The sequence below is a fragment of the Carettochelys insculpta genome, chromosome 18 (assembly GCF_033958435.1).
Source record: "Carettochelys insculpta isolate YL-2023 chromosome 18, ASM3395843v1, whole genome shotgun sequence".
NCBI lineage: Eukaryota > Metazoa > Chordata > Testudines > Carettochelyidae > Carettochelys > Carettochelys insculpta.
In genome coordinates, this window is record NC_134154.1 from 16549540 (window position 1) to 16571133 (window position 21594).

At 43.0% G+C, this 21594-nt stretch overlaps 1 protein-coding gene across 7 annotated transcripts in view; it reads right to left on the reverse strand.

Annotated features, from left to right (window-relative positions):
- The window catches only part of EP400 (E1A binding protein p400), a 116407-nt gene that overhangs the window by 2485 nt on the left and 92328 nt on the right, over window positions 1-21594 (reverse strand). For 6 of the 7 annotated variants that reach the window (XM_075012362.1, XM_075012363.1, XM_075012361.1 and 3 more), the window contains 15 exons: window positions 21099-21272; window positions 20835-20882; window positions 19923-20059; window positions 19281-19337; window positions 19110-19188; window positions 18290-18493; window positions 16336-16381; window positions 16128-16237; window positions 15357-15561; window positions 10132-10298; window positions 9235-9441; window positions 8346-8541; window positions 5120-5250; window positions 3527-3688; window positions 2131-2208 (listed from right to left, as the gene is read on the reverse strand). In XM_075012362.1, coding sequence (XP_074868463.1) covers window positions 2131-2208; window positions 3527-3688; window positions 5120-5250; window positions 8346-8541; window positions 9235-9441; window positions 10132-10298; window positions 15357-15561; window positions 16128-16237; window positions 16336-16381; window positions 18290-18493; window positions 19110-19188; window positions 19281-19337; window positions 19923-20059; window positions 20835-20882; window positions 21099-21272 — 2001 coding nt within the window. The remainder of the gene's footprint in view (window positions 1-2130; window positions 2209-3526; window positions 3689-5119; window positions 5251-8345; window positions 8542-9234; window positions 9442-10131; window positions 10299-15356; window positions 15562-16127; window positions 16238-16335; window positions 16382-18289; window positions 18494-19109; window positions 19189-19280; window positions 19338-19922; window positions 20060-20834; window positions 20883-21098; window positions 21273-21594) is intronic. The other variant, XM_075012360.1, reaches the window with a different exon arrangement.

Genomic DNA, 21594 nt, shown 5'->3' on the forward strand with positions numbered 1-21594 from the left:
AGAACTCTGCATCACAGTACAGTAGTTTACTTGATTGGATGTTCTTATTTATGACTGATAAGCAGGAGAACCAATCACAGTAGATAGTTTTGGGCGCACACATGCACATACCCCTCACTAGTTCTTCCATTTGCAATAAGGAAGGGAGAAAGAGTACCTGCAGCCCTGTACATCATAGCTAAGTGAAGAGAACTGTTACTCAGTCTTCTTAGTAGTGGGTCAGAGAGCATTCCCACTTTGCCACGCACAAGAGAGGTGCGGGGGGGTATGGGCATGGGGTTCCAATACAGTTACTATCTTCAAGTGAAGGAAAGCAGGGAGGAGAGCAGTGGAGTGGGAACAGATGAAGGAAAAATTGTGTCATTGTTAAAGGAAGAAGTCTTTGTGAATAAAGCCACTGGAGGTCCCTTGTCCATCTTTAAAGGAGGTGGATTAGGGAGAGGTGGAGCAGCAGCTGGCAGTCTACATCTGCACTTGAATGAGGTTGCTGAGTCCTGCACCTAATTTGCACAGCCACTGCCACAGCAAGGGCAGATGGGAACCCACTTCATGGAAGTTCTCAATGCTCCCCAGCTTGCCTATCTATTTTGAGATCACAGGAATAAAAATGGAGGAGCAACTTCAATGGCCACTGCCTTTGTCAGAGGCAGAATGGGGGTGGGGAAGAATGAAGGCTCAGGAGAGCATTCAAGTCTCACCATGAGAGGTTCAGCAATAGCCCTGTCAGTCAAAGCAGAAACCCATTCATTGTGAGGTGGTGCATTAAAGATGCAGAAAAATTGTGAATCTTCAAAGATAGTATTTTCATAAGTCAAGAACAACAAGAAGTCTTGTGGCACCTTATAGACTAACAGGTATTTTGGAGCATAAGCTTTTGTGGGCAAAGACGCTCTTCATCAGATGCATGAGTGGGGGGTTGGTTTCAGAGGGGTATTTAAAGAGTCGGGTCCCAGTAAAAGGGAGGGCCAGAGCTGACAAGGTCTATTCAGCAAGATGGAAATGGCCCAGTATCAGTAGTACTTATAAAAAGAGGAAAAAACAAGTCAGATCAGACAGGGGGATGCGAGCCTTTGTCAGAGTCTAATGGGGAGATATTAACACCCAGGGCAGAGAAGCTGCCTTTGTAAGCTGCGAGCCACTCCCAGTCTCTGTTTAATCCTTGGGTTAATGGAGTCAAATTTGCTTTGCCCACAAAAGCAAAGGGTCTTTGCCCACAAAGGGTCTTTGCCCACAAAAGCTTACGCTCCAAACTATCTGTTAGTCTATAAGGTGCCACAAGACTTCTTGTTCTCGAAGCTACAGACTAACACAGCTACCTCTCTGATATTTTCATAAGTGTCTAGCACTGGCCTAGCTATGCTCCCACTAAAGTCAATGGTAAAGCTCCCTCAGCTGTAAAATGGGGAGAAGGATACATACCTCCTTGTAAAGGGCTTTCAGATCTATTCATGGAAAGTGTTGTAGAAAAGCTGTGTTACTGACTGACAGCAGACTTCGATCATTTGAAAATCCTGCCCTTATTGTTTAAATTTGTTGAAAAAGAGTGGGATGTATTTGACTGTACTGTTTATCACTAATGTTCTGAAAGCCATTATTCCAAACAGTTTAAAGTCAATTATCTGTTATTTAGTTTATAGTTTTCTTGTCTACTCCCTTGTCCTTGCTTGACCCAAACCAATTTGTGTTGCACTGAATATTTCTTTGTTTTCTGTGAAGGATCTCGCACGTCTTTGGCCACTACAAAGTAACACAAAAGATTATTTTCCCCCCATATTTTAAATAGAATAATCACAGAGTTGGCTGCCATTAGCTCAGTTCTCTTCCTGTCCATCATTATCTTTGATCACGTCATTACGACCAAACACAACTATTAGAAGCTGTCTTCAACTCTAGATGAAGTAAGAGAACCTGGCGTAGGCTCATCAAGAGTAACAATAAAGAGAAATATATGCCAGATTATAATATGCTTGGTGACTGCAGTTTTAATTTTTTAGAAAAGGCAACAAAAACACTAGGGTATCTGACAAATAGTACATGCACTACATGACTAAGAAAATGGTATTTCTTCAAATAAGCAAACCTGAAGCAGACTGTATATTTTCTGTTGTGTTCAGCACGAGTGACCCTTACCTGCTGGGAAACTGAAACCATCTGCTGAATATTGGCAACAGTTGCTTGTTGCTGGACCACCTGTGGAAGCTTGGCAACCTTTGATAGCATGAAATAGAAAAGACAGTTGTTAAAGAAAAATGATGGCTATCCTCTACCTAGTTATTTTCTCAATACACTTTGGCTTATGACAGGTATAGTTTATTCTGGCTGGTACCAAGCCACAGTACTATTTGATATATGCTACTAACTAACTGTCCTTTGGAAATCCCACCCCAGTGGCATGGGACTATGAAGTGTGGAACGCTGCACTTGGGCCTATTGCACTGAAGAAATCTTTTGGGGTCAACTATATCTCACCTGAGAGAGAGTTGGTAAGCCAGTGGTGAGCAAACTATTTAGGCCTGGCCCCACTTTTGCCCCTGAAATTAGCAGGGCCCACCAAACCTATCTAGTGTAACCCAAACCAAAGGAAGTTTTGTTGTGTTCATACAAAAAAAAAAACAACCCTTTTAGCATGTGTAAGAAAATAAGTAGTAAAATGTAAAAAAAAAAAAAACTTCATAATACACCAAAACAGTAACATATTGCAACACTTTAAATGAGCTGGATGAGCCTGAGATCCAGCAGCAGATCATGCTGCACCGCCCTTACGAAATGTCATGTCCCCACCAAGGGGAACCCACCCCGACCTTGCCCACCAATGTACTAAGCCATTAAAAATAGAGCAAGTTTAGGCATTCTAAAGGGATGGATTGTTATAGCCCTTACTTGATTGTGCAGGGGAATAAGGTTTCACTTCTTTAATCTCTTTGCTTGCCTGCTACTTCCCTCTATATGCAGTGTTGTAGCCATGTCGCTCTCAGAATATTAGAGAGATGAAGTGGGGGAGGTAATACCTTTTATTGGACCAACTTCTTAGAAGAGTTCAAATGCTTTTCTCTCATCACAAGAAACTGGTCCAACAAAAGATATCACTTCACCCTCCTTATCTCCCTACTGCAAACAATTTGGAAAGGAGCTGATGGCAAATCCCCCACTTCCAATCACTGGTCAGAACAGTTGTGGGGCCAGGGGAGGAAAGATGAGCCGTGGGGTAAAGATGAGCCGCTCAGTAAAAAGGGTGATGTCACTTACTCCTCAAAAGCCAGGTGTGGGCAAAGAATCACAACTCTCCAAGTCACCACTCACTTTCTGATCTGATTCTGAGAGCTAGAGATAACCCACAGCAGGCTACAAGGCTGCAGTCCTACCCAGAGAGTTTTACAAGTACAATCAATTTTTAAGAACATATCATTAGTTTTGAATCCAGTGGTTAATCAAACTCTAACCTGCCTGTGCTGTAGTAAAATTGTGACCTTTGCTACTTTCTAGATACATAGTATTAACTTCCAGGGAAGAAATTGTGCCCCCATACCTGTATCTGCGCCTGCACTTGCTGGGTTCCACCGGGTTTTTGAGCTTGGGGAATTGGAGTTGTCAGGAACTGGGTTTTAATGGCTGGCTGTGCACTATAGGTCACTTTCTGCTGCTGTGGAGTCTGCTGTTGGGCTTGAACGGTAACCTGTTGAGCATTTATCTGGAGCAGAATAATAGAAATCAGAGATTACAGCATACTTCTGAAAAGCAAATTTATTGCTAATCACTTTGCTTCAGTATTTAAATTTAACTAACAAATTCAGTATTTAAATTTAATCTGACGAAGTAGATCTTTGCCCACAAAAGCTTATGCTCCAAAATATCTGTTAGTCTATATGGTGCCACAGGACTTCTTGTTGTTTTTGCAGATACAGACTAACTCAGCTATCTCTCTGATAAATTTAATTGGAGATCATTTTGGAATTAATATCCAGCAAATGAATACAGTAATCCCTCAAGTCACACCAGGGTTGTGTTTCTGCAACCCCCATGTAATTTGAATTTTTATGCATATCAAAGGGAGACAGGAACTAGGCTGCAGCTTGCAGGACCTGGGAACGAGCAGGCAGCCTGGTTCCCATCTCCCCGCCGCTTGTGGGACCCAGAAAACTGACAGCTGGTCAGTTTCCCGTTTCTGCAAGCAGCGGGAATTTGGGAACCAGGTAGCAGCCTGGCTTCCGGCTCCCCCTGCCTGCTTGCTGAGAGGGAAAACTGAGCAGTGCAGCAGCCTTGGTGAGTTTCCTGACTCCAGCCAGTGGAGGGGAGCTGGGAACCATGGGCACCCTGGCTTCCCTCCACTCCTTGGAGTCGGGAAACTAATCAAGGCTATTGCCTTGCTCAGTTTCCCAGCTCTGCAAGTTGAAGGGAGCCGGGAACCACGCGGCCACCTGGTTCCCAGCTCCCTGCCACTCCAGAGACCGGAAAGCTGCTCCTGTCAGGGGTGGCAGCCTGACTCACAGCTGTCGTCCGTGACAGGAGCGGCTTCCCGCTCCCGTCAGCAGCAAGAGTTGCATTAACCTGAGACGTGCAACTTGACTGCGCATATCTCGAGGGTTTACTGTACTGGTGAAAAAGCCATTGCACACAAAAAAAAAACAACCACTTCTGAAAGGGCAATTTCAGAACTTCACACAAGAACCTGCAAATTTTAACTTGTAGCAAAGTCACTGACACTTTCCACACAGAGCAAGATCCATGAGAAGTTTGAAATTTCAGAAATATACTGGCTTTATGATATTGTGCAAAAAGCATGTGGAAAATGTAACTGGTCAAAAGACAGCATTTTCCCATACTTGAGTATACCGATCACCAAATTTTTATTTATTTATAATGATTTGGGGTCTTGAAAAATCAAACCAAAGAATGATTTTTTTAGGAAATTTATGAAGTCCCCAAAGATAGAGGCTTATAGTAAGTGCCTTCTCTACCAGAACTGTATTTTCATTAAGTCAGTCTTCTGGGAATACACATATCCATCAGATCCATTTCCTGCAATCTGAGCTATGGATAATCTAGTGAAGACAGTAACTGGAAGACTCTGGCCAGCAATGCTGTCACAACAATGCAGAAAAACAGCAAACAAAGGAAATACCTTTTGCTGTACACCAGCTTGACCTTGTGCAACCTGGGGCTGGATGGCTTTCTGTTGCTGTGCTGTTGGATGATGCTTGAGTTTTAGCAGCTGTTGCACATGCAGTGGTTGTGCCACCACTGTCTGTCCTCCTAAAAATTTAAAACAAGTACAAAAAAAGAAGAGTGTTAATTATAGTGCTGCTTCTAGAATAGAGTGCTTAAATCCCACTGATCATAGTGTGTGGAGACTCAGATTCTGTCCACGAAATTTATGTACATGTTAAAACTAACCCACTGAATTCAACACAACTTCTCACACATTTAACATAAAGCAAAAGTCTTTGCAGGATTGAGCCCTAATGGTGAGAGAGAGTAAACATGCAGCTGTCTTTTAAGGAATGGAGTCTACCTTGACCATCAAACAAATGTGACTATTATGAGCATATTCTATGAAACTAGCTTCTACGCATGTGCGCACCATCACCATCACTGATTTTATAAGAGACATGGTGATATATGCCACTGTATCTAAAGGCAGAGTTAAGCAAAATCTCATTGTGTTAGTTAAGTATAATATCCTGTTAGAAGAATTTTTTATGTATCATACTAGACCAATAATGGGCAACCTGTGACCCATTGGGTTCTATGTGTGGCCCCTGAGACATTTTGTTTAGCACTGTCCATGTGCAGGGTTGCCAGATTTCACCGGTTTCCTTCTGCATAGCTTTTCCTTACTGGTATCACTAATGTGACACATATATGAACAAAGGCATGTGAAGTGAGGTGCATGCTGATTGCACACAATATTGACTGAGAGAGCCATATGCTCTCTCTGCATCCAGTCAAAGTGCTGCTATGGTTCAACCAGTACACCATGCAAATTGTAGGTATGCAAGTGCAATTAGCAAAACAACCTTATCCCAAGGGAGCGAAGCACTGGAATGTGTTGCCTAAAGAGGTGGTGGATTCTCCATCCCTAGAGGTTCTTAAGTCCCGGCTTGACAAGGTCCTGGCTCGGATGACTTAGTTGGGGTTGATCCTGCCTGAAGCAGGGGGCTGGACTAGATGACCTTCTGAGGTCCCTTCCAGCCCTAAGATTCTATGACTTGGTTACAACAAGCTTGCAACCCACTGAGATGAAGGAGGGGCACTCAAATGGCCCACTCACTAGCCTAGGTTGCTCATCACTGTACTACACACTGTTCTGAAATGAGTATCTGGCACAAAAATATCGGTTACAGTGAATCTTGGTTTCCTACTAAAATGGCTTTTAACTCTTTTCTTAATTAAAAGACTATTCTTCTTAGAGATTGTGTGATTACTAAAGTTTATATGGAAAACCTGTTCATCAGCTACACTTAGGCTGTGTCTACACTAGCAAGTTCTTTTGGAAAATCTGGACCTTTTTCGAAAGAACACAGGGAGCATCTACACACAAAATGTGCTCTTTCAATCCAACATCAAAAGAATGAATGTGGCTCTTCTTCCAAGAGTCTTTGTCCGCTCCTGAACCAGGAAGAGCATCTTCTTTCGAAAAAAAGCACAAGATCCTTTTTTTGAAACAGCGGCCCTCATAGCGCCAGATTTTTTGATCCCTGGCTGGGGAAAGAGTTGGGGGCTGTGTGGATGCTCTCGACCAAAAGAGCATATTAATTTTTTGAATTGCTTTTTTGCGTGTGGACGTGCTCTTTAGACAGAAGTTTTTTTGGAAGAGATCTTCTGGAAGAACTTCTTTTGAAAGATCACTGTAGTGTAGATCTGGCCTTAGAAAAATATTATGAACTTCAACGGTGAAGTATTTCTCTTAGGAAGGAAATATGGAACTATAAAAAATAGGAAATAACTGGCTAGATGATAGTACAGCTAAAAAAGATCTGGGGGTACAGTAGATGCCAAACTGAACGTCCAACACATGATGCAGTTTTGAAAGGCTAATATCATTGTGAAGTGCATTAACTGGAGTGCCATGTGTAAGACATGAAAGGCAAAAGGCCTGCTCTACCAGCACTGGTGAGGCCACAAGTGGAATATTATGTCCAATTTTGGACACCACTCTTCAGGAAAGTAAAGTGAACAAACTGGAAACTGTCCAGAGGAGAACAACAAAAATCACATATGGACTACAAAACCAGTCTTATGAGAAAGAGTTAAAAAAACTGGGCATGTTTAGTTGTAAAGAGACAACTTCAAGGGGACCTGATAACAGTTTTCAATACATATTGAGGATTGCTGTAGGAAGGACTGTGTTCAATTGTTTTTCATGTCCAATGAAGGTAGGACAAGAAGCAATTTCTTCATCTTCAGCAAGGGAGATTTATATTAGATAACAAGGAAAACTTTCTAAAAGCGTAGTTAAGCCCTAGAAGAAACTTCCAAGGGAAGTTAGAGACACTCCATCGCTGGAGGCTTTTAGGAACAAATTGGACAAACACCCATCAGAAATGGTCTACAATTTACAATCATAATTATGTCTGCAAATTCCTTATTTACTACAGTAAACTCTTTTATCTCCAGCATGCTATCATCCAGAATTTCAAATAACTGGCATTTTTACCATAAGTAAATTTTAATTAAAGTTTTCCATAAGTGAAAGTAAATACAAACAAATACAGTATAACTTTACAGTGTGCAGTAGTACTGTTGTTGGTAAATAAAGTACTCTGCATATATTTTTATTTGTTTCTTAATATCTAATCTTGTTTTTCTTTAGTGTTATGCATTGCTAGGTTTACCACTCTATTATCCAGAATATTTGAATATCCAGAAACCTCCCATTCCCAGGACTGCCAGATACGAACATTTACTGTATTGTTAAAAGTAACACCACAGATTACTATAAAGGAAAGGTTATATTTATTTTTCTTTGTCCCCTTGATTTATTTTGCACATATTTTGCACAATTTATTTGAAATTGATGGGAGTCCTTCCATCATTAACATCAATGAGGTTTAGATCACGCTGTCTCTGCACACAATTATTTTGATTGTATGTTATTTTTCCACCGTGCAGCAGAAGACAGAGAAAACAGTTCAAAAATAGCCAGATGTGACCACAGAACCACAACAACTTCAAGGGCAAAGGCAGTACTTCAAATGCTTTTAACTCATTTTTAGAGTAGACAATGTTCAACTTTCAAATCTTGAAATGAGTGGGAAAAAGCATCTACTACCAACTGGAGGTGTCACAGAATTTTTAAAAAGCACAACGTTAAATTACAATGTATTCCAAGAAGCATACTGAAGTACCTGCTGCTTTCTGCGGCTGCCCAATAGCCACGCTAATGCCAGCAACTGTAACAGGGAGTGTTGTTACTCCTGCAGATGATACGACAGCAGCTGGAACAGACACCACTGGAGGCTTTGCCAGAGTAACCTGCGCTGCCTGCGGCGTTTGGGCCTGGATCTGTCCTTGTGCTTGAAGCTGGGAAGCAGGAACACGAGTCTAAGCAGCAAGGAATCGGAATTATTGTACAGACAAAAAGATATTTGGTGTATTTCACTAGGTCATCACAAGGTGGCAGGTGTATATTCAGAAAGTAAGGCCCTGATTCTCATTGATGCAAAGGCCTTTTTACACTGCTGTAACAGTGTACAAAGCATTCTTAAAGTAGGTTTAAATTGTATTTATGCACACTTTACATCCTCTTTATGCTGCTACAGCAGTGCAAGGCTATATCTACACAGCAGCATTATTTCAGAATACGCTATTTCAAAAGAGATTTTCCAGAATAGCTTATTTTGAAATAGTGCATCTATACACAACAGATCCTATTTCAAATTGAGCCATTGGTCGCACTATGGCTTATTTCAAAATAGGCTCTATTCCCTGTCTTAACAGTCCCTATTTTGAAATAGGCACTATTCCTTGTGGAATGAGGTTTATCAAATTTGAAATAAGGTGTCTGCCATTTCAAATAATTTTGAAATAGCAGTTGCATTGTGTAGATGCTCGCATAGTTACTTTAAAACAGTGGATGTTATTTCAAAGTAACTTTGCTGTGTAGACACACTCCTAGGAGAGCTTCAAGTGTACATGAGAATCAGGTGCCAGAGCCAGATACATCATCTCATTCATTTTAACCAGTATGGAACTAGCTATTTAAGCACATTTTTAAATAAGCATATGGCAACTTACAAGACGAGCAACCTGCAGGTTTGTCACAGTGGTGCCTGTAAGTACTGCTCCAGGCCGAGGTGCTGTGACAGCAAGTTGTTGAGTTTGTTGCTGCTGTTGCACCTGTACTTGTGTTGTCTGCTGCTGGGCCCCTGGCTGTGTCTGCTGCTGTGTTGCTTGCTGCTGAGGAAGCTGCAATTTCTGTTTCTGCAACTTGATCAGCTGCTCCTGAAAGTATAAACATTTTTTTTTAAATTTCATTACTGGTTTTAGGAATGGAGGATACATCTGCAGGAGCAGAATTTGAAATTTTAATCTCTTAGAGTTCTCCAGCCAGTTTTGACTAACTAGCAATGGAACTAAGCATGCAGCTTCTTTACAGCGTGCCTCTCCAGAGGACAAATACCCAGTGTTTGTTCACCATTTTACTTCCTAAAAGTACTGAATAAACTGAGGCCTGGTCTATGCAAGGCAGAAAGTCGATCCCAGACACACAATTCTAGCTACGCCATTAGCATAGCTAAAATTAACGTATCAGGTTTGACTTCCTGCCCCTGTATAGACTGGTGCTCTTTGAGCTCACGACAATGTCCCTTACGTCATGTGACAGCATGGAGTACCAGGGTTGATGGCTGAGGCCAGAGAGTTTGATTTTGCAGTCTCTTAACACGTGGCAAAAAACTGAACCCTGGAAGATTGACCACAGTGCAGTCAATTGGCTGGTAAGTATAGATTCACCCTGAAACTAATAAGCATGCTCTGCATTGCCGTGAAATTTTAGTCTGGCAGTGAATTTAAGAGACAACTTGTGTTTTCTGTCTAGTATGAGAACACAGATCACCACAGACATTATCACTGATAAGTGTTTTAAGACAGGAAAGAACAGCATTCATGTTATCTTAGGAACGTTTTCCTCACCTGCGATAATTTCCCTACAGTTTTTATTTGGGCTGGAGACTGGGCTTGCGCCTGAGTCTGAATCTGTGGGACCTGCACCTGAGCGGCCTGCTGCTGCTGCTGCTGCCTGAGAAGCTGGAATTGAGCCGGTGTGATTGTTTTGCCAGAGAGCTGAACTGTTGGTGTAGCTGTAAATGAAGGGAAAAGACTCTGAAGACAAAATTCCAACATTTGATTAATTTAGTCAGCTTCACTAAAAATGATTCAGTATAATTGCTAACACTGTCCTTCTCTGATGCACTAATTCTGTGAAGACATTCAGGATTAAAGGAAACAGACTGGGTAGGGCAGCCCAAATCAACTATGCAGGCAAGAATGCGACAGAATTATCATTATCAGAACAAAATGGGTAGCTAATTCCTGTGCCTCTATCGCTTAACAAACCCATTTAGAAGACTTAGATTCACATCCATAGTTTTACATGAATGTATTGCTTCAAACACCATTTTGTTTCTGTACCTATAGTTAATATCAGTACAGTGTTGGATGCAAGAGCTCACATATTAGCAGTAAAGTAACAGCTAACCCCAGCTATTGTTGACAAAAGCATGTTAAATTCTCTCAAGCAATTTACAGTAACATGGCTCCTGAATTAATTCAGAAAAAACATGTACTTACACAGGTTACAATGCATGTAACATTGCACTAATATTTTTCACATAACACCTTTCATTTTAAGATCTCAAGAGTGTTAGAAACTTCACTTAAGGCTCACAACAGCCTTCCTTCTCTCCATGAGGTACCTGCAATTCATGGATGTGTACGCCAAAGTCCAGAGTAGATCAGAATAAGAAATCAGAACAGAAGTGAACAGTACATAAGAACAAGTTAGATAAATATCTGTCAGAGTTGGTCTGGATAGTACTTGGTCCTGCCAGGAGGGCAGGGGGCTGGACTCGATGAACTCTTGAGGTCCCTTCCAGTCCTAGCATTCTATGATTCTATGATCAGGCAAGAACCCAAGAGTCCTACAATGAATCCCCTATTCTAACTGTTACACTCTACTTCCTTTAACAAGCCTCACTGGCTGTGTCTACACTTGCCCCCAACTTCGAAGAGGGCATGGTAATCAGGGCCCCGGGAGATTACTAATGAAGTGCTGCGGTGAATATGCAGCACTTCATTAGGCTAATTCTCCCCTGCAACCACTTCGAAGCTTCAAACTTTTTCAAAAGTTTGAAGAGTAAAGGCACTTTGAAGTGCCAGTGACTTACACGCTTGCTGGCAATTCAAAGTTTGAAGCTTCAAAGTTGCTGTGAGGGAGAATTAGCCTAATTACTTCATTAATAATCTCTCGGGGCCCTGATTACCATGCCCCCTTTGAAGTTGCGGGCAAGTGTAGACAAGCCCACTCTGTCTTAAGGTAGTATCTGAATAAACAGTCCATAGAACCTGAAGCTACATCTACACAACAGTGCTCTTTCAAAAGACAAGCTTCTGGAAGACATCCCCTGGAATACCCTCTTTCAAAAGAGCACCTCCACACACAAAAAGCAGATCGTGCCTTCAATCCTCCCTTTTGAAAGAGAGCATCCACGCACCCACAGGCACTCACAGACAGGGTTGCATGGCCGACAAGCCCTGCATAGGCCCCCAGTCAGCCACTCCCTTAAAGGGCCCCTCTCAAACAACCCCACCCTGCATACACTGAGGCCTGCGGAGCTGAACAAAGCAAAGCAGCGCCCATGCAAGGATCTGATGGCCACCAACGACCGATGGATCCAGATCAGCAGCTTCTTGAGCTGGAGCTAGCCTTCCTGGGTGCCATGATCAGTCACCTGGCCAACGTGGCTGCAGTCGCATTCCACCTCCTCCTGGGTGAAATCCCCCATACTGGGCCCCTAGAGCTCACCAACCCAGGATCCTGCCAATACCACCCCCGGGCGCCCCGGTGGCTCAGTCCAGAAGCACAGAGTGGTGGGAGCAGTTGGTGACCAAGGACTGGGACGATGCCAGGTGGATCCATACATCAGGATGAGCAAGTGGACCTTCCAGGAGCTCTGCCACTGGCTTACCCCGAGATACCAGAACACCCGCATATGGCCCACCCTCCTCCTCTAAAAGAGGATGGCCATTGTTGCCTGGAAGTGGGGCACCAATTCAGGGTGGGCAAGGCCACCATCAGGGCTGTCTTCATGGAGGTAATGCATGCTCCAGCCATGCACCTGCCACAGGGAGGGGGGAGGGGGCTCTCAGGCAAGGGGGACCGGGGCAGGGGGCCTCCGTCCCATGCAGGTCACCCGCGCAATCAACATCCTGCTGCTCCACAGGGTTGTCCACGCGGGGGATGCAGGCATGGACATCACAGGATTTGCCGTGGTCAGCTTCCTGCATTGTTTTGGCACCCTGGACGGGGCACACATCCCCACCCACGCCCCAGAACATACTGTCAGCAGCTACATCACACAGCACCCGCCACACATACACCCTTCACCATCTCCCCACCACAACCCCAATACACACATCCACCTCTCACCGTCCCCACCCCTAGAACATAGGACACAGAGATGGTGCAAAAATGAACTGTTTACTGAAAATTATGAATGCTGTGGGTTTTGAGACCAGTGGGGAACAAGGACGAAGTACGTACTTGGGGGGCTGGGGAAAGGGGGAAGCATCAATCCAGGGCAAGGGGTGGACAGCTGCAAAACGTGTGGATGTTGATCATCGACTTCAGTATAAAGTTGATTTTAATACATTCGACTTTATTTCCTAGTGTAGGCATAGCCTAACATGTCCCTATATGGATCACTCTCTATTGAAATAGAACAATAGACATTTATCATCTCTTACTTGTTGCAGTGAAAGCTTGAACACTAAGCATTCGTTACAACCTACAGCGGGGTGGGGAGCACGGGAAGGTAGGGCCACGGGAGGGATTTCACGGTGTCAGGCTCGGCTAGGGGGGGCAGCAGGGGGGACTACCAGGGAGGACAAGGTGGGCGAGGTGGACTAGGTGCTCCCTCAGGACAGACATCATGTCCCTGAAGTTGGCCATGAGCTCATCCCAGGCCATCCACCACCACGCCATGGCTGCATCCTCCAGGCAGAGGCACCTCTCTGCCACGTCAGCTTGGTGGCAGATGGCAGCATCATCCCCCGACCACCTCCATGCCCTCCAGCTTTGGGCCCACCATGGTGCTGATGGCAGAGGTGCCGGGGTCCTCTACACTACCTCCGGTGGGCTGCCTGGGACAACAGAGGGGACGGGACTACCCCAGCCCTCCAGTAGCACAGCTCTACAGACAGAAAGGGAGAGTCAGTCAACTCCCATGTGGCATGTCAGTTCCTCAGTACCTATCTGCCGTGCTCCCTACCCATCCCCCCACTCTCCCATCCAATTGCACGGGGGCCATGGAGTGTCATGTGCACTGAGGGGGGTTCCCAGCTGTGCAGGGGTGGCCCTGCCAACGGCTTGCACTGCTGTCCACAGGGGCAAGTGCTGAGCTTCACCAGCAGCTGTTCTGCTGTGCCAGGAGCCACAGTCATCCAAGGTGTTTCTGGCCTGGGTCTGCTGGGCATGTGGGTGGCCTGCTGGCAGCTGTGGTGCCCCCACTCCACGTATTGGGCTGTGCACCCCACTGGGTACTTACCAGAGAGTGCCTTGCTGAGGTCTGGTGATGCCTGGCTCGCTGTTGCCTGGCTGGACAACCGTGAGGGGAGGTCAATAACCAGGTCCCCCTCCTCACTGGACCACTCCATGGGTGGCTCTGTCTCCAGCAGGATGGTGCTGCATTGGGGTCCCAGGTCACCCACATCTTCATAGTGTGGCACTTCCACTATGGTGTTGAGGACGGCGGGCAGTGGTGAGTTGTCCCAGTGACCCAGGAGGCTCCGGGAGCTCCCTATAGAGAGGCCAGAGAAGGCCTGGGCGTACCCCTGCCAGAGCTCCTTCACCTTGCTCCTCATCTGGTCTGGGGTGCAGGCAGGGTGCCCCCAGTGGCCAGTTCACTAGGAAGTCTGGCAAAGGTGGCCACATTGCAGTGCTTGCCCCCCATCCCCTGCAGGACCTCCTCCTCCTGCCACAGTCCCAGCAGGTCCCATAGTTCCATCTCAGTCCATGAGGGCATCCATTTTTGGGAGGCTGCCCAGGCTCCTGTGATCTCTGTGAGAGGGAGCCCTGGGATGGATGGCTGTTGGCCATGCCAGTTTGGAGTTGTTCAAGGGATGTCCATGAGGGCATGTTGAATGCAGCTCGTGTCTGTGCTGCCAGCAAGCTCTCAACTTCCTGCCATGGGTTTCTGGGTCTGTGCAGATTTAAAAATGGCCGGTTGCAGAGACCATAGAGCCCTGCTGCTCCCTGTCAAGGCGTCTGCACGCCCCAGTTGGCTGGCACCATGTGGAAGACTCCTCTTTCAAAAGAGCGGTCCAGGAGTATCTATACACATTTTCTTTCATAAGAGTCTTTCTAAAGGAGGCACTCTTGCTAATACGGGACTGGACGTGTGCTTTCACAAGCTGAATCATGTTCATCTGATTTCCCTTCCTTTCAAAAGAGCATATTTTGGGCACAGATGCTCTGCACGCTCTTTCGAAAGAGGGATGGGTTTTCCGAATGTACTTGCTAGCGTAGACGCAGCTTTAGTGAAGATGTTGTTCCACAACATTGTTTAATTTTATGTACTATAAACTCTGGAGTGATCTGGAAATGTGTGCGTGTTTGTTCAACATAAAATGTTCTCCCTCCATGCAATTCCTTATTAGACAATGCAAACTACAGACAGAGGCCAGTTATAATTGCTCTGTAAATTTATGCTGTTTATTAAAAGTGGCTTAAAACAAAATCCAGCTCAATCTAAGAGTAAATGAGCACAGGCTGCAAACAGCTTTTCTTGATTACATAAGCAGAACAAATAAATACTTACCTTTCTTAAAAATGGGGTATGGTCAAGAGTAGTGAGTAAAACTGTATTTGTTAAAGTTATGTATAACTATTATGAATGCCAATCACAGTAATTCCTAGGAACCAATCAGTATGTTTTCTCTATTCTGTACTTAGTAAAAACAATGTAGGAAAATGCAACTTCTGGCTCTTAGGATATGCAGGTTAAATGTTTCCAGCAGTATGTCCGACAATTGTATGCTAAATTCTGACTCCATTATACTGAGTCTGAGACAGTCAAATAGGCTACAAGAAATTTAGACACCTAAAATACACTAGGAAAGAATCACCACACAATTCTTACCTGGCGTAACCTGAGTCACTAAGGATCTTGCCTGGGTCTGTACTGGTGTTAGATTGGTAGTTACCACGGCTGATGCAGTCACTGATGTTACTGCTCGAACACCCTGGGTAGATGCTATGGTCACCAATTCTGTTGATGCAGCAGGTGCTGCTGCTGCTCGCTGCTGAGTATGTACCACCTGAGCAGAAGTACCACCTCCTGAGGTCTAAAGGAAAATAAAACCTTTATACTTTCAATTTAAATTTAAAACCACAGAGCCTTCTGGAAGTAGAGAACACATTTTTAGATGCATAAATAACAGCTACCTTTCCAATCTATCTGCAAATATGCTTAAGGTAATCTAATGAATTGCCAGTCATTCTCAGTATTCTGAACTAAAAGCCCTTTAATATACTACTGAAGTGTGAATTTTCCACTCATCAGTTTCAGATGTCTTGTATACATACATATGTGCATTAAAAAAATCACTGATAAGAGATGGGCTGGCAGAGGCAAAGGCTGGAAGACACAGAAAATATTTTCTCTTTTTAGTTTCCATTATTCTGAGTACCCATGTCTCATTTATAACAATATTTGTTACACAACACAATTTTAATAGCTGGGTATCATTCTCTTCTTTGGACACCAAAGAAAGTGAAGCAGATGAAGTAGCTTTTGGCAGAATGATATACATAAAACTGACACAAAATTAAATGCTAGAAATGTATTGTGCTGCTATAGTCTGCAACTAAAAACAATTAAATTACAGGACAACTATTGGCATTCACTCACTGTCAGTGTCCCAGGTATAACTGGTGAAGCCAGACGTTTATTGATAGGCTGAAAGGTAGCAGCAGGGACTCCAGCAACCGTGTTCACTATAACATTCCCACTTACAGTAGCTGAAAGTAAACCCAAGAAACACATCAGACTACAAAACCAAATAAAGTACTTCTGTGTTTTTTCACCCATTCCACAGAGCTTTACTTAAGCATCTTACCAGTCTGTATACTTGTCCCAGTGACTGCTGTTTTGATTGTGCCAGCCTGTTTGGAATAAAATTAGAATAATGGTTCTGAGAAAAACTAGAAAATAAATTAGCACAATCTGTAAAATTACTTTTCTGTTTAACATAATATAGCTGCCTATCATGAGGATGAGAACTGTCACAATTTATTAAAAACTCTTATTCTAAAGTGCATCATTTTTATGAGTTTGCCATAATGCACATATAGATTTACAGTAAAAGACTGATTATCTGGCATCCCTGGGGAACAGGCACTGCTGGATCATCAAACCTTCTAGTTATTTGAGCGTGAGCACTACATCCAGTGGCCAAGCGGCCCATGGGCAGTGGTGCCAGATAACAGAACTTGACAGTTATCCAAGTGTCAGCTAGCATGGCTTAAACTGTATTCATGAATATATTCATCTCTTTGCCAGAGAGCTTGGTACCTGGATTCTTCTCAAGTAAAATTAAATAAGCATTGTATGATTACTATAACATACACACACCATAGCCTTAGAAACATCAGCCCCAATCCTATATTCAGTCTCAGTAGCACAAACTCTACAGCTCATTCAGAGCCCTTACTGAACTTACGAGAGCATTTTGTGAGCCTGTTTTCATAGACCTAATCGTAGGATCGGGGTAGTAGTGTACTGTAACAGTTCTTCTCTGCCCTCTTCAACCACCCCCTCCCACCCAAGAGTACATTATTTCACACAGCCTTTTGGTTTTGAGCTATTAACAGAGTCTTTTGGCAAAATTACTGTGTGGTGTCAACTTCTTACATCAGGGGAATGAATCTGGCCTACACCCTATAAGTTAACAGGTATCAGCTGGTCTGGAACAAAGACTTGAGAAATACAATAGATTTTAACAGTCATAAATAAGTTTCTGATCTCATGTTCCTTTGGACCCAGCAAAAAGGTGAGCGGAAGAAAGAGGCAACACAGGAAAGCCTAGCATTTCCTCATGCGATTCTCCAGGGACTCTGACACCTGAACTGGTGATCTTGAGGAGAAAGACCCTAAGTACTGTCTAAGCAACAGTTCCACAAGGAAAATGCAGCTCTTGAACTGCACTATACCATATTCCTCCAAGCAAAACATCTCCATGGGTTGACTTTTTTTTTTTTGAACTACAGAAAAGTTTATTTCCCCTCTCCAGTCCCCAAATTATCTGAATTATATTTTTTCCCTGTGTACCATGCTTGTGGCCATGGTTACAGTACTGCGCTCTGTCAACAGAAGTCACTGTTGGAAGAGATTCCCCAACAAAGCTTTAGTTGACAGAATGCAGCCACACACTAAAAGCAGATCAAAAGAGAACTCTGCTCTGTTGAGAGAGTGACCAGACTGCCTGGGCATACTCTCAACAAAACAGACACCTGGAAGAACAGCAGACAGGGCTGCCCATTGTTCTGGATGCCCTGTTTGTCAAGAGAAGACCCCCCAGAGTGTCCACACAGCTTTTTTTGTCGACAGAATCTGTCTACAGCAGCATTATGCCTCATGGCTGAGAGGCAGAACGCTGCTGACAAAAGTGCTGAGTTTTGTCAACAAATTGTCGACAAAACACATTTTGTGTGTGCACGCTCCAAGGGTTTTGTCAGCAAAATGCACTAGTGTAACCATAGCCTATATCTGCTTAGATTTATCAGACGAAGACCGTCAGTTGTACTGGCTTACGTCGTTGTTGCCATTTCCTCTTTCAGAAAAAACACCACAGCCTATCTAGTGCCTAGTGTGAATTTTCCAAGGAACCCTAATAAGCAAGTGGGTAAAAAAATCAAGATACAAAGCCTACCATAGAAAAGATAGTGTGGCTTACTGTGCTCTATATCCAGCCTGAATTTTCTCCCTTTCAATACAAAGAACATAGGCATAGATAGCGCACACACAAGAATGGAAGTCACTGCTTCAGAAGTGACAAGACTGCCCTTTCTTACCAATACTGCCGTGTTGGCCACAGTAGTTACTGCAGTCTGTACCACTGCCTGTGGCTGCTGAACTACTTGTGTTTGAGTCTGCAGTTGAGGCTGAGCTTGTACTTGCTGTACAGCTGATGGTTGAGTTTGTTGCTGACCAGCTTGCTGCTGTTGTTGAGGCTGTGGGCCTGTCTGCTGCTGTGCCCTCTGCTGTTCAGCCAAAGCCTGAGGAATGTCAAAAAAAATAGATGTGGTAAATTATTCAAAACAGCTCATGTAATAAACATTCCATAGCCATCAGAAGACCTAAGAACAGCTCTCCAGGTACGCTCTTTATCATATGACCTTACATAGCAGATGAAGCAGGGCAGCTCTTCCTGGATAAAATATAAATGTGGGCTATGCAATGAACAACAATGAAAGGGGGAAGTAGATTGTTTTTTGACCTCAGTTTTTGTTTAAGGCCCATGGTAAACTTTCTGCTGCTGGACTTTGATATACAAAACGCGGCTGAAGAGTAGTGGTATGTGCAGGCCACTATAATGACAAACTTCCCTTAGAAATCATCTTATGTCACATTCCCATTATTAATGCTCTAATACAATTTTATTTTGGCATTATTTACAGTACAGAAATTAGTGAGCAACTGCTTCAGTAGAATATCAAAGGACCAAGATGAAACATAAAGGGAAGTATTACAGGTCAAGGACCACAAATTACAACCACCTGCTCACAGCAAACTCAGAATACCACATTGATAAGTTCAGGCACAGGATGAGAGAGTTGTCAATTTTATTGTTTTTACTACAGTGAGCTCATATAATTGAGATGCAAGATGTACCTTTTTTTCTTTTGCAATACGCTCTGCTCGAAGGGATGCAACCTGAATCGGAGGAAGTGGCTTATCATAGTTGATTCCACTACAAATAAAAGCAGTAAAAGAATTTATAAATGAGCACTTTAAAAAGAGAATCCCAATTTTTAAGTCCTTTAAGATACAGTGTCTACCTACCTTTCTGCAAGCACAGATGCATGCTTTGGATTCTTCTGGAAAGGATTCATGCCAAGTCTAAAAATAACCAAAATTACATTACTGGAGAGGAAAAAAGCCTTAGCAGAAATGTTTAACATGTTCTGGAAGGGAACACTTTGCATATCTGATGATTTTTCTCAGGCATTCCCAGCAGCCCTAGTGGCTATACCTGGATGGATGCCTTTTACAGCAAACATTAAATAAATGTAGTTGACCAGTATTATGAAAATAAGCATAACATATTACTATAATTTCAGGATTTTGGCAATTTAGGCGGAAAGAAAGTGCCATAGGATGGAGACTTCCTTAAATGTTTTTTTCTATCCTGCTGGCAACCCTCCCTCCTCCTCCAACCCCTCCAAAAAGGGACCAAAATATAACCACATAAAGAGCAATCTGTTGCATCCTCACAGCCACAGGACAATAGGGAGAAAGGGAAGTGTCCAAGAATGGAGAGACAAACAAGCTTAGGAAAAAAGCATGTGAGCACATACAACAGTTTGCAACACAAACAAGAAAGAGTAAAAAGGTCACTGGCTGCAGCAGCAGTTAAAAATATTTTAAAAGGCTGACAACAACTTTAATATACAGTGAAATAGGAAATAGCCTTATCTAGCTTACAGTGGTTTGATTGGTGGACTTCTCTTTCCTGCAATCATTTTCATCATCTCAAAATGATTAGTATAAAGCTGGGTGTGGGTTGCACCCTCATCTTGGGCATAGATCTGATTGGTACGAAGTGGACGACTATTTTTGGTCTAGAAATCAGCACAAACATAAAAAGCTTTTACATTTAGGAAAAGAACTTAAGTAACACTTCTGTACATGCAGAAATAATGACTATGTACAAGCACCTACCGTATGCAGATCATTTAAAAACACATAGTTCAACAATCTATTACAGAGTGATTTCTACCTATTGTTACTTACAATTATTGTCACATTATAGTGTGGGAGCTACAGCATGAAAAAGCAGCATAAAGAGCAGTTCCCAAAGGTTACATGTATCCAGAGCATCCACAGCATGGCAATTTCTAATTTGAAAGATACTCTTTGTTTTAGTTTAGATTTTGAGACTATAATTCAGTATGCAAACTAATAGCCCATTAGCTATTTGCTTATAGTTACACAGAGTTCACATAAGTACCATAAGAACTACTGCACGCAGCTCTTCTAACAAAGCTATGTTACCCTGCAACACCTGTTTTAGTTCTAGTACTTGGCTTCTTCTGAGCAGCAATGAACTATGATGAACTATGTGATGTTTTTGTGAAGTAGAGAAATACTCACTAGCAGTTAAGCTGAAACAATCAAACTTCGTACATAAATTTACAGTTTACCTATTAATTACACTGACACCAGACTTCTGAACCTTTCTACTTTAGCAACAAGCAAAACAGAACCAGAATTGTAGCTACTGTTTCAGGATTCAAAAATACCCAATATAGATCATCTAGGAATTATTTGCCCACCTCTACCAAAGCTAAACACCATTGTATTTAGATATGATTTTGAAAGAATATCAATACACACCTTATAAATGCTTTTTGTCTTCTTTTTAGGATTAGCTTCATACATTAACTGTGAAAAAGAAAGAAAGATCTTTTGTGGCAGAGTTTGTTCAGATGGTTTTTCTGTTCAAAGTAAATCACAATGAGAGTAAGTGAAAATCCTAATACTCTTCCACATTTTTACAAGTTATTCAGATAGACTGTTGAAATGTTTGAGAAAAACATGTTTCAGACTTCTGAAAAAGAACATTAGAAACTGAAGTTCAAAATGATTCAACAAACTCACTTTTCCTTCCTCTCTCGGAATAATGACATTTTCGTATCGGTTTCGGCATTGTTTTGGTGAGCGATAGACTCGGCTACATGAGTTAACAACATCGCTAACAAGATCCCAGTTGGGTGTGTGCGCCGGTGACATGACAGCAAGGTTTAAAGGAAGTTCCAGTAGTTGCTTCACTGCCTGGAAAATCAAAAGGTGCAAAATTCAGGGTGACATAAACCAACTTCTAAACTGAATATTTTCTATATGTGTTGCCACGTCGAACCTTTACTCTCAAGTTAGCCCAGAAAGACCCTTTTAGAGAACCAGCCTGCACTCCTGTACAGAGGAATAATTGAGAATAAGATGCTTTTAGTTCCTCACACAAGCTTCCCACAATAATGGTCACAACATGGAGCTGGAAAAGCAGCTGCCTGAAGGTTTTCCTCACATACTAATGTGCAGAACCTTTGACTGTGTTCTCTAATGCCTCAGCCAGTACAAATGATCTGGCGTATATGGG